The sequence below is a fragment of the Hakea prostrata genome, chromosome 3, assembly GCF_041222555.1.
Source record: "Hakea prostrata isolate BN-2017 chromosome 3, UWA_Hpros_2, whole genome shotgun sequence".
NCBI lineage: Eukaryota > Viridiplantae > Streptophyta > Magnoliopsida > Proteales > Proteaceae > Hakea > Hakea prostrata.
The window spans coordinates 18,580,869-18,594,727 of NC_142602.1; the positions used below are offsets into that span (position 1 = coordinate 18,580,869).

The 13,859-nt window shown below is 38.9% G+C and overlaps 1 protein-coding gene across 5 annotated transcripts in view; it reads right to left on the reverse strand.

The window, feature by feature from the left end:
• Positions 1–1,692: 1,692 nt before the first annotated feature.
• The window catches only part of LUT1 (Cytochrome P450 superfamily protein), a 28,513-nt gene continuing 16,346 nt past the window's right edge, over positions 1,693–13,859 (reverse strand). The window contains exons 5-11 of one of the 5 annotated variants that reach the window (XR_016172326.1): positions 6,464–6,604; positions 6,263–6,370; positions 5,893–5,975; positions 3,807–3,969; positions 3,515–3,573; positions 2,159–2,219; positions 1,693–2,046 (exon numbers count right to left, since the gene is read on the reverse strand). Coding sequence is in view for 2 of the 5 variants with exons in the window: in XM_089149605.1 (XP_089005731.1) it covers positions 3,511–3,573; positions 3,807–3,969; positions 5,893–5,975; positions 6,263–6,370; positions 6,464–6,604 (558 nt within the window). In the remaining 3 variants the exon portion in view is untranslated. Of the gene's footprint in view, positions 2,047–2,131; positions 2,220–3,510; positions 3,574–3,806; positions 4,001–5,892; positions 5,976–6,262; positions 6,371–6,463; positions 6,605–13,859 lie in introns of those variants that run through there. The other 4 variants (XR_016172324.1, XR_016172325.1, XM_089149605.1 and 1 more) reach the window with 4 other exon arrangements.

Sequence of the window (13,859 nt, forward strand, 5' to 3'; positions counted from 1 at the left end):
TTAGATTGTTATTCTTTTAAGTAAATTATTCTAAATGGGTATAAAAATAGATTGAATACAAGTTTTCCACGACCCATTGACATCTTTACCATCTTATCTGAATGTGAGGTTTGAATTAAGAACTTAAGAACTTCGATATTTATTTGAATTTTTTTTTTTTTTTTTTTTCATTTTGCCAACTTAAGTTGGGTTCAAACTCTTGTTTGCCTATGACTAATATTTTAGTTTCCCCAATCTGAGGAACTTGGAATGTTACAAAAAAATCCAATGTTAATTTTTTGTTGACTTTGACTTTTAAATTATTGTATTGCCCATGGGTGTGAAGGAGTGGAAGGAAATATATATTTTTTATTTATAAAATTTCATTTAATTTTTTCAAATTTACAAAAGAACTCCCTGCCAATTTGTGGATGCATCAATAGTATTGTATTTGCTAGCAAAAATGGGGACTTCCGGGTTTTAAAAGAAATAGGGTTTTGGGTGTTGGGGATTAGTGTTTGGGATTAATCATGCAGCTAACAAGATATTTTCAGGAAATTTTTACTCTGATCTTACGTTAGCTTATATTTCACACGAAAAGAAAAGAAAACCTCAATAAAAGTTCCTTTTGTAGCATTGGTTAAAGGGCCTGTTTGGTTAAGCGAATCCAGAGATTTCAAATCTCTGGATTCACAAATGGGAGATTTTTACCTGTTTGGTTGTGTGAATCCCTAGATTCATGAAATCTAGAGATTCACATTTTTACACTAAAAACGTGAATCTGTAGATTTATGGGTATGAGGTGAAATCCAGAGATTTCACCCATACTATCAAAGCGTTAAAGATTTGAACCATAATTCAATAAATATTTTTTTAGGATAAATCTATAAATTTCATTCCAAAAATTCAAACTAACCAAACAATTAATTTTACGAACCATGACTCTAGAGATTTGAAGTCTCTAAATTTTTGAAATCTAAGGTGGTGTTGAAAATTTTTCTTGGTGAAATTCGTGTTGTGGCAGGTTCAGAGCTGCTTCACAGCAGTTGCTGTGAGTAATGATTTCTTACCTTTACGATCCCTTGTAATTTATCGCGAAAGTGGCCATGCCTGCACCAGTCAAACCTAGCAATAAAGGCAAACTAAAATGATGGCCGCTTAAGTGGGTAAACAAGAGTTTGAGCCCAACTTAAATGGGCAAAATGAAAAAAACTCTATTTAGTTTAGTAGAAAATCTAGAAAATTATTCATATAACAAATCTAAATAAGTAACTTAATCAAATAATTTTATGGTATGGATAATAACCTAAAAAACCATTATTTCTTATTTGGAAAAGAGTATTACTATATTTGCATCCTATTAGCAAGCGTACAGATTCCAATACCTTTAAATGGATATGGACACAAATTCGGAAGCATATTTCGTAGGGATATCAACAGTGTGGTTTGGGGCTGGACTCAACCATTTCTGGCTAAAAGACACCCAGCCCAAACACGGCATGTTAGCAAAATAAGGGTTTTGATTTGGTGCGGTTTAAGTTTGGGCTAACGGTCTATACTCGGGTTGACTTAACGGTTTGGGTTAACAATTTATGGTACGCAAGAAAAAAAACGAAAAAAACGAAAAAAAATAATTGAGCATCCTACAACAAGAGCCAAAATTCTATATAAAGCAAAATTACTATTAATCAATTTCCATTAAAAAAATAAAGAATCATTCCATGTTGTAAAAATCACATCCACTTTATAGAAATCAATAATTCGAATAGTAAATAGTAACATAGAATCTGCATGCTTATTCCTTAGACTCCATTGAATAGTCCTCTGAAACAAATTTTCAAACAAAAAACCCTTTTAAATTTCAACTTGTCCTATAATTGGCTGTCTTGAAATTGCCTACATAATACAACATACTAATTTGTTAATGGAGTTATCCATGGTTTCCAAAATTAATCTGCACCCATGAGCTATCATCAAGAAAGAATATCTTATGCCACCGGATTTGATGCTTGGATTAAACCCACAAATCAGTCCGCGCGCCCTGAGTTCAATACTTCCCAGTTCCACCTGAAAATGTTAAAGACAAATATTACCCGATGAACTGTAGGCAACATATTTGATAAACTGAGCAAACTTCTTGAGCTACACATACTTCTTTTAACTTCTTTTAAGACATTACCATCTTGCGAGAAGTTCTAAATATCAGCACAAACCAATGGTTTTCCAAACACCAATATTACCTGCACCACAATTAATGCTCATTCAACAATCAGCCAATGGGTTAACATGCAAATTCCAAAGGTGAAAGAAGAACAGAGCATGGATGAACATTGGATAAAACAAAATCAGTGTAACGAATAAGGCTAAACATATAAAAATCTGAAATTTGAACTAGAAATAAGGATCCACCTGGAGTTGGATCGAGAGAAGAAACAAGTAAGAAGAACAAGAATAAAAGAAGAGGAGGGGTTGATCACGTCTGACAGTACTGATCAGAAGGAAAAATCACGTTTCACGTTTGGAAATACCAATCCTGTATGACTGCTCTACAACACCAAGATTATTTGGGGGAAAAAAATCAAATTTGTCAAACATCCTTAACAGATGATGGGTGTACTACATACATAGACTTCCTGAAATCCTCAATTTGACTCATAAAACCTCTCTTTTTTCCTTTTCTTGGTAAGACTCATAAAAACTCTCACGCACTAAATAAATTTAATAATTCAAGGCAAAACTCCTAGAAACTATCAAGTATCTTAATCAATCTCAAACTTTTTGACTACTAATCCCATAGACTAAACCCCTAGGGTAGTTTAATTGAAAAGACCCAAAACCTCACAATTAAGAGGTCATGATTTCAACTCTCCTTGGGCCCTAACCATATTTAAAAAAGGAAAAAAAAAGTTCCATATACTAATTCACCCACTTTATGAGCTTATAAATAAGGCATGTTCTAATGTCACCTAAAGAATAAACAGCATAAAAGCCCAACCTATTATATAACTACCCAAAGGTCAATTTCAACACACTGATTGCGATAAACACCTTGTGAGCTAGGACAGAGATCTCAGTTTCGAACCTCGTGGTGGTCAGCCAAGAAATCAAGACATGCTGGATCTGCTTTTAGCTTCAACCATGAAGTCCACAGAGTGAAACCTAGGCTTGAAAGTTGGGTTTTGGCCATGGGTTTTGTTTCAGATAGGCCCAAAGCCAAGACAACTACGAGATTTCATACAATTTCAACCAAAGTTTAGTCCCATGCTTGTAAGCCTCCCATGGATGCACATAGGCCTTCATATCAATTGCATCAAACTAGTGTGAGCTTTTCATGTTCTTGTTCTTTTTCTTTTTCATGAATATAAACCAGTCAGAAGAACTTGGTTGGTTACTGTTTCTAAAATTCACCATTTGCAATTTCTCTCACTGAATTAAGGGGAAGAGACCAAGAAAACACAAATGACATTCATTTCCTTCATGTTCGTATAGTATAGGTTGATAATGGAAATAAAGATGTTAACGTAAAAGGACTTACCTAGAAGATGAAGCAAATACTGGCTGAGTTTTCCGTTGACTAACTTTCATGTACAGGCCCTGTGTTAGCAATAAATACACACACACACACAGAGATATCTTAAAATATGGTTAACAAGTACTGGGCTAAGTAGAATAACGTAAATTTCCCACAAAAAAGAAATAGCAGTGAAACTTCTTGCAGTTTTGCAAACGACAGATTGACGGAAAATGGAATGTAGAATATCATGAGAGCATCTCATTGTGTTTGAGTTGTGTGTGCTGCAGAAGTAAAAGAAAAAAAAAATCATTACGTTTGTTGTATGGATTGTTGCCCCGGTAGTCATGCTAATGTTCTGGTCAGGAATCAGCTCAAAGTTCATGTATTGCAAAAAAATTGCAAGGGAAACAATTGCTTCCAGCAAGGCAAACTGGTCACCAACACACTTTCGAGGCCCTCCGCTGAAAGGAATGAATCTAAAGAACAGGGTCCCCAAGTAAGAATGAGCTAGCATTAAACAAGAGAGAATAAGTATGAAGGACAAAGAAAAGAATTGATGCAGGATAGAAAATATACTGGCTGTTCCCATAATTATCTTTAGGTGTAGGTGCATCCAGGGTTTAAAGTATCGTGTATCAGTATTGTATCGGTCAGGTGATTTTCAGAAACATTCTTAAAACATTTCATTCCGTATCGTATTGCATCGTAGATATGTATTGAAGGGTGTAAAATTGGATGGAAATGATTAGAAGAAAAAAATGCACATGGATTGGAATGGTCTAATTTGAACAAAAGACAATAGAAATACCTAATAAATAGTCAATCTATCATGCATAAACAGTAAAACAAATAATATTACATATTTAACGTAAGTGTGTACATAAAGAAGGAGCCTGCATTTGCTAAAAACCACCAGTCGATGGAAGTTTGCATGTTGGACGGCCATCTTTCATTCAGAATAAAATATAACAGGAGAGCAGGAAACTAGTGAGTTCCATGACAACAGGTTGATTATCACTGTCCCAAAAGTTTGAATCCATTCAGCTCAATGACTACTAGTTGTACACTAAACTGAAACACAAGAGTAAGTTCAATATCAACTTTGGGAATTCTCAGTTTGTCAAATATGACAATATGCTAACATCATCAGTATGTAAGCTTTCATCCCTTGTCTCCCATTTCCCCGCTTCTCAAATATGACAGAACACTTGTAATTTTTATTTCTAGCCTTTAGGTTGGCTAAGTTGGGAAGAACCTTGCATCTAATTGTTTTCTACGAGAAGAAGATCTAAGGATTATCTGGAAAATATAAATGATGTATACAAGGATACGGAAAATAATAGGAAGGTATAGAAGCTAACATAAATCAATACAAAACCCTCAAGGAAGCATTTCTAACTCAAATCCCATCATGTTTGCATGCATATTACGTATATACTACACACCATGTATTGATTAGCATGAATGGATATGGTACCCTTGGCCAGGGCATCCTACTTCTGTTATTCTCAGGAATCATACGTTATTCCTCTTCAGCCGATGGGACATTCAACTGGCTAACCAAGCTGTTCATCCTATTAGCCCCTATAGGTGGCAGTCAGGTGGGAAAAAGAAGGCACAATGGGAATAAATTCACTTATGCAATCAGCCCAAAAAAAGAACTGAGACAAACAGAATCCACAAACCAAGATCCACAAAACCCAAGAATTAAGTAGAATAAAGAATTTTAGTATGAAAATGGAACAAACTAATAAAAACTAAACAGCAAAGGAGAGTAGATACATCACAGACTAAACTTTTCAGGCAACAGATTGGTGAAAACCCCAAAATTTGGCCAAAAAATCAGACAGAAGGGAGCCTCAAAGCAAGGTCTCCAGTCATCGTTCGGAGGTTGCGGAGGGCTTCCCCCTTTTTAAGCTGTATAGATACATATCGACGGTATTGATATGTATTGGTGTGTACCCATCTGTATTGGTTTGATATGCATTGTTAATACAACAGCTGGGTATCAGTAAAATTTCCAATTTCCATCCAAATAGATGCATATCGGCGTATCAGTCGGTATCATCCGATATGTATCAGACTATATCGCTTTGGTTAAAAGTATGCTAAATTAAATTCTTAAGAAAAGAAATGTCTCGCATATCATAGCCAGCATGAATTGGCCAATAAATTGAGAGACGTGAGAGATGTGATAGAAAAAAATAAAATATAGAGATGTCGGCCCATATTGTATGGAATGCTTTGATACTGATACGTATTGGTTGATACAATATGATACGATACTTTAACCCTGGGTGCATCAAAAGTTGCAATTCTCTGAAAGGTTCCAATGTACTCATACCTTGTTCGGGGTGGGTGAACAAAAATCCAAAGGCGGATGTATAATAAATGAGCACCTGTAATCAGTGTTTGTTTCATTCGGCATTGGTCCTTCCAGATCAAACCTTTCAGGCACAAATTCTTCTGCTCTTTCCCATACCTTGAAAATATACAAGCACAAACCAAGTGGGAAAAAGTACCAACAAAGCCATTGAAAATACAATGTCCATAATCCCTTCTTTTTTCCTTCCTTTATGAATGAAAAACAAAAATAAAAAAATCTGTAAGCTAGACTTAATTGAGGTATATAGATCAAATTGGTCTGAATAAGATGATACCTATGAGAAATGGTGGATATTGCTGAAATCAAGAGTCAAGACAATGAAGAACAAAAACTTAACCCCCAATAAAAAAGAAAAAGAAAAAAAGCAGAGACTAAGATGTTACCTGTGAAGAATGGTGGATATTATACACTGAAATCATTATATCTTGACCAGGTTCAACCTTATAATTCCCAGGAAGCACATCAGAAACTTCAGCTCTCCTAATCAAGACCTACAAATATTGGAAACAATGTAACATCAAAAAAGGAAAAACAAAAATGGAAAAATCCATTTAACTAATAATAAAATGAACATAGCAACTTACAGGTGGATGTGGGTAGAGACGCATTGACTCATTTATGCACCGTGTCAAGTACTTCAGCTCTTTTATATCCTCATAGGTGGGCATTCTTCCTTTCAGAACTCTGTCAACTTCTTCTTGTGCTTTTGTCAAGGAGGACGAATCCTGCATTAGAGAGAAGGGAACAAGAAATAGAGACCACATCAACAGGACGATGTCAAGCATCATGAACAAGAAACAAGAACCACATATACAGGAATAATGTCATGCAACATGGACAAAATTTAACTTAACTGACGAATTGAGTGACTTCAAATATGAAACAATGGCATAAAGGAAGTCAAAAAAATGAAGAAAAAGAAAAAAAACAACAATAATAATCATAAACAGAGTTTAACAAGCTAGAACATGTGACGACACAGGACACACTACTGCAAGCAAATCAGCTTAGAAATATATATAGTTAGTGTCCTTTTTATTTTCTTTTTCTCTCCCCCTAATGCTAAAATACTCAACATGATATAGTAAAAATAAAATATATTAATATATTATAAAAAAAAAAAAAAAAAAGTCTATGATAACAAGACAAGCAGAAGATGCATAAAAATACATAGATTATGAGAGTATCAGATCATTTTCTGCATCCTTAAGGTCAATGACTCAAGGTCATTGTGAACTGTTGGCAGATGTCAAGCAGATGAATGTCTGTGACCATCATTCTAAAAAATTAATAATGTTTGTCCCATATGCCATTTGATGTTGCTAGAGTGAGAGAAAGGAAGACTAGAAATTTCGACTATGTTAGAATTGTTAAAAGTGAATATGGTTGCGTACAGTGAAGGAATGATGACGTTAGGGAGAAACAGAAAGAGTATTTCTGCTAAATGAAGTCAGTCCAAGAAATATTGCCCCACAAGATGATTGCTAATCCAGACACCCCAGGTCATAGATTTACAAGTAAAATAGGGGCGCCTGAAGTTAAAGAGGCTTTAAGAAAGCTGAAAATGCATGGGTCCACACAGAATAAGAGTATTGAAAAGCTTAGGAATTTCTGGTTTAACCATGCTGTTTAATAATATTACGAGCAGAAGGAAAATGTTAGATGAATGAAGCAAAAGCATGATGGTCCCAATTAACAAAAATAAGGTGTTATTTAAGATTGCAATAACTATAGAGGCATAAAACTGATGAGTCATGCCACAAAATTATGGAAGAGGATCATTGAAAACCACTGGAGGAAAAAGAAGGGTAAAGAAAGCCAATATACTGATATGGTTTCACACCAAAAAAAATGCACAATGGGAGCTATTCTCTTGTTTAAGAGGCTTATGGGAAGATTGGGGGAGGGCAAGAAGGATCTCCATATGATTTTTATTGGCCTAGCTGTAGTGGTAAGAGACCAGGTTGGGCCACCCAGTGGTCGGGTTGGTGCGCAACAAGACAAGGCTCAGCATAGTAGTTCGGGCTAGAGTGGCCCGGGCCTGCCCTGGCCAGATTGAGTGAAGCTCCTGCGAGGCACTAAATCAAATGGATGGTTAAGGAAACAACTACCCAATCCGCTAACGGTGATATAATAGGGAGTACCTCTTGGGATAATGGCTCAATTAGAGCCAATTTAGAGAATTGCCAGATACGTAGGCCAATTTAGAGAACTGCCATAAGTGCGGACGTGCTCCCGAAGGAAACTAGGATCACATTTGACGGTCCAAATCATCAAGCGAGCTAGATACATAGGCTAAATGGTTTGAGGTAATACCTATATAAACCAAGTCCTTGAGCCTCAACATGTATGAGCAACTCCCTACTACTATTGCTTCAGCTAGAGCCTACCTCAGAGCCTTCATTGTTGTGTCTAAATTGATTTGATCTTTAGAGGTGGTTTCCCAACCTACCCCACGTCGGGCCGCGCTAGCTCTTTTGTGATCGTAGGTCATCCAATTGATCGGGCAGTGCAAGCGTGTTCCAGATGCAATAGGTTGGCGTCGTCTGTGGGAAACTAACAAAAAGTCACGGCGAGACGAACATCAAGTCGGGTAGTTTAGGCTACCAACCAAACAGGAGGACGAGAGACTGGGATCAAACGAAATCAAGTGATTGGGAGAAACCAAGCCTCCTTGCCCCCAAATCAACAATATCAAAATCAACAACAATAGAAACAAGAAAATCCAGAGCAGTCTCCTCCCGATCCCTGCATGGAGAAGGAGTTTCACACCAACCACCAGGGTCGGCCACTACCGCTGATTGTAGAATACGTAGAGGTAGATGCAACACCAACTACTTAAGCTCCAAAGTGTGGTTCGAGGCCTTGTCGTGAAATCGGGGTACCATGTGGACTTGGTTGGGATACTCAGGAAGGAAGACTATGAGAAGCGGTTCGACTAGCGCACGTTAGACACCAGCCCGACGGCAGAGCTCGGGGAAGGAGTAGGTCGGATACCCGTTCAAGATTGGTGTAGGGATGCCAAAAGGGAAGGCGTTAAGGAGCCTAATCTCATGAGTAGAGGGCCCAAAGAAGCCAGCTGTGGGTGAGCACTTTAATCGGCTATCTAGGGTTAGTCAAACACAAGATCTGCCAAGGAGACGCCAAGCGGATGAGAACCAGGAATAGGAAGGTGAAAGAAATCGAGGGTCGGGAGGAATGGCTAGTTTAGCCGTCAGAACCTAATCACCAACTCTGCCACCTTCCCATAATTCTAACTAAGGTAACACCCGGTCACCAGGTGATGGAAGAAGAACAGACCGGTTGGATAGACGAATGGCCGAGATGGAGAAAAAGCTTAACGATTGCGATCAGGACGATGACTATGATGTTGTCAATCAAGAATCTTTCTCAGATGAAATTATGAGTGTTCCATTCGGCTAATTTTATAATGCCGATGTTCGTGCCATTCAAGGGTAATTTAAGTCCTTGAGAACATATTAGTTACTTCAGTCCGTGATGGTGATAAGGAGGAAGAGTTACTATGCCGAGTGTTTCCTGCTTTGCTTGAAGGCCCATTAATAAAGTGGTACAAAAGCCTAAAGCCTAGGCCAATCCAAAAGTTTGGGGCACTTGGGAGGAAGTTTATTACCTGGTTCGAAGAGGCATCAACAACAAGAAGACTACAAATAGTCTCTTCACCATTAGGCAATGACAGAATGAGTCCGTCCGAAATTATCTTCTCCAATTTGACAAAGTGGGGATTGAGACCGAGGAATTGGATGATAATGTGGCCTACAATGCCCTATGAAGTGGGATCATGCATCTCTCTGATTGTTGGAGTCCCTGCTCCAAGATAAGCCCAAGACATATGTGGCTTTACTCAGGCGGGGAACAGCCCATTGGCCGTGTCCGGAGAGAAATGGGGATTCCGTTAAAAGGGAAGCGGGCTCGTGTTCACAAGATGAAACGGGGATCCGAAAGGGAACCAGCCCGTTTGGTCTCTATGTTTACAGAGAGAAACGGGTGGTCCTTAAAGGGAACAGCCCGGGCTCGGCATAGAGATGAAATGGGTGATCCGTTAAAAGGGAACCAGCCCGTGGTCCGGCACGAGATGAAATGGGGATCCGTAAAAGGGAACCAGCCGTAGCCGGCAGGGAGATGAAATGGGGAACCGAAAAGGGAACCAGCCCGTGGCTCGGCGAGAGAGAAATGGGGACGAAAAGGGAACCAGCCGGGCCGGGAGATGAAACGGGGACCGTAAATGGAACCAGCCCGGCGTGTTCGAGAGAAACGGGGACCGAAAGGGAACCAGCGTGGCCGGCGGAGATGAAAGGGGATTCCGAAAGGGAACCAGCCCGGACGGGCTGATTCTTTAAAACGGAACCAACCCATCACCCGGAACAGAACAAACGGGCTGGTTCCCTTAAATGGAACCAACCCATTCATCTCTGGAACAGAGACAAACGGGCGATCCCAAACGGAATCAACCCGCTTCATCTCCAACAGAGACCAAACGGGCTCCTTCCTTTTAAAACGGAACCAACCCGTATGTACGTTTTAAATAACAAAATAAATAGAAACACGTTTTCAATGTGAATATCAGCTCTTTACCAAAAAAAAAAAAAAAAAAATTAGGAACCCTACGTGCGTTAAAATGGGAACACGACCTGGATAAATTTGGAGATCATAAGCCCCAAATAAAAAACTAGGTTAGACAGGAGAAGACGAAGCATATCTATTGGTGTTTTAAGAAGAGCAGAAACGAGAAGAAGCTTTGAAGGGCGTTGCAGATCTTCATGTCACAAAACACGAACTCTCTAGAGTTGAAAACTTTCGTTTTATACACAGCGTTTGGTTGAAGCTCCGACGGAGAAGAAGCCTTAACTTACAGTGATCGCATCTTCAACTCTGTGATATTGAGGTATTGTACACTGGCGTTCATACTCTATTAATGCACAAAAACGCGTTTCTGCAGTTCCATGTTAGTTCTGGTAAACGTATATTTTTCCTCTACTATTAGTATTCATGAGCCTTGCGTTCTTTTTGTTTGGTTCAGAATCTAACCCCTATGGTTTCGACTGGAATCGTACCAACAAAGACTCCGTTTGATCTTTCAAACCAATGAGTTTGGATCTGCTAATCGAATACTACGAGTAGCGCTTCAATCTGTACCACTTCTTGTATGATGTGCCATTTCGTGTAATGGAAGTGATACATTACGATTGCAGAAGAAAAAGCCCTAGTTTGGTATTTGGAAGACATACTTAATCTGGCATGTGGATAGATTCTATAGCATTTGGAACCCGTTTTGTTGTATTATCACTTCTTATTAAGTATTGGGTACCACTTATGGTTGGCAAACAGGATTTTCTAATAAAAATTTTTTGGGAGGTAGAGGGGGAGAAATGGCTTGGCATACACGAATACTCTCCATACATCAAAATTTTCTCTTTCCTCCGTTGATTATAAAGTTAGTTTCTGCAGTTCCATTATCATCATACGAGTTCCGTTTGGTCTGATATCTTTCCTGCCATGAAACCCAACTGTTCTCCGACAAGGGATTTACTGAAGCTTTATAACTAACTGTGATATTTCAAATCTACTTGTATGATCGGACTCTGGTTTCTGTTGAGAACCTCCATGTGGTTTCAGTAATTCTATACTGGACTTGATTAATAGGTGAGTCTCATAGTGTGAGTTTGATGTACATCTCTACTGGTTTACATTATTCTCATGACTACTGCTCATATTGTCATTTACCCTAATTACAGAACACGCTCTGATCTTAAAGAAGAAGAGGAAGACAAGGTGAAAGAGTAAGATTGGAATCGAGCCGTACGCGGTTTAGTTTTGACTGAGTGGGAAGCTTCTGGTTTTGGAGTCTGTCAAAGTGTCATTTAATATTTCTGTATAATCAGTAGTATTTTATTACATGCTAACTGTTTTGCTACAAATTTCATGAGCAAATCTCTCTTATATTACTTATTTTATAGGTTTCCATTCGGTAGAAGATTATATTATGTACTGATCTTTTACCGAGTCATAGGTTGCATCAAACTCTGTTATACAGCTTGGTATTGTTGAACACAATAGCTTCTGTTGAAGACAACTTTTTATTTTACTAATACAGAAACCCTTGTTTGGTAGAAATGTGTCATTAATTGTATTTCCCTTTTCCCTAAACCTATGCATCTTGAAAGAGAAACAGTTTCAGATTGCTTAGGAGGGTAGCGTTCGGATAATAGGAACCCTAGTCATTGTCCGCCAAATGCTGAATTCCACGCAGCGGGGGAGGCAGTCGTCCAATAAAAGAATAGGCCGAAACTTTCGTTTTAAAACACTGGGTTATTGGGTTTGTTGGTTCAATGCTCGAGTTAATCCAATTGTTCATCTTCTTCATCAATTGTTTGAACTCAACAATTGTTTGAACATATCAGTTACTTCAAGTCTGTGATGGTGATAAGGAGGAAGACTTACTATGCCGAGCGTTTCCTGCTTTGCTTGAAGGCCCGTTAATAAAGTGGTACAGAAGCCTAAAGCCCAGGCCAATCCAAAAGTTTGGGGCACTCGGGAGGAAGTTTATTACCTGGTTCAAAGAGGCATCAACAACAAGAAGACTGCAAATAGTCTCTTCACCATTAGGCAATGACACAATGAGTCCGTCCGAAATTATCTTCTCCAATTTGACAAAGTGGGGATCGAGACCGAGGAATTGGATGATAATGTGGCCTACAATGCCCTATGAAGTGGGATCATGCATCTCTCTGATTGTTGGAGTCCTTGCTCCAAGATAAGCCCAAGACATATGTGGCTTTACTCAGACGGTGCCAAAAACAAGCCAAAGTCTCCGAAGTTATTGAGGCTCGGCGGGAGATCACCAAGGGAAGTGAGGATACCTTTATCCCCTTAAATACTAAGTGATCCAAGATTCTTATGCAAATTCGGGACAAGAACTTCCTCAAGTGGCCGGGTAAGTTATACTCTCGATCGGAGAATCGGAATATGAACAAGTAATGCTGATTCCACAAAAATTACGGCCATCACACGGATGATTGCAGAAATCCCAAGATAGAAATTGAGAAACTCATCCACGAAGGACAACTTGGGAAATATGTCAGGAGATCGGGACAATACAGTGAAAGGTCCCCAGTTAAGGACAAAAAGAAGCGAAGATCGAGAAGTCCAGGATGGGTAGAGAGAGGACCCAAAAAGAAAAAAGATCGGGAAGAAACTCCTGTTTACATAGGTTGGGCACACCAACATAGGAATCAATCAAAAAGGCCAAACAAAAGGCCCAATTTGTGGGATTGGTGCACTTGCCTAGAAAAAGGAGGAGCAACCTATGCCCCGACCCAATCACCTTCATTAATAAGGATCTTAAGGGAATAACCACTCCGCATGATGACGCTATAATCATCAAAGTCAAGCTAGCCAATCAAGAAATGCACCTGGTGTTAGTGGATACAAGGTCTTCCGCTGAGAACCTATTTTACGATGCATTCAAGAAGCTCAAGCTCAAGGATGAGATGATGACTCCTTGTGGAACCCATCTATATGGTTTTGTTGGGTTGTTGACTATAGCAAAAGGAACGATACAGCTTGACCTAAGGATCACGACATCACCTTGGGATGTAGTGATCTAATCAACCTTTGTGATAGTTTGAGATCTTTCAATGTTCAATGTGATCCTTGGGAGACCCACACTCAATGCCTTAGGAGTTGTGGGTTCCTTGAAGCATATAAAGTTGAAGTTCCCAAAAGAGGCAAAGGTCGAGGAGTGCTCATCCGATCAAAGGGTCTCCAAGTAGTGTTACGTCAATTAACTCAAACAAAAAGGAAGGTTCAAGAGATCGGGCAACACAATCTTAGAAGGTTTATAGCTAGGTCGAGAGAAAAATGTCTGCCTTTCTTCAATCTCAGAAGGTTCTATTAGTGAAATAACCCAAATCGGGCAATAAGGCCAGATTGGGCTCTTATGTAACTACTCCATCTCAATTT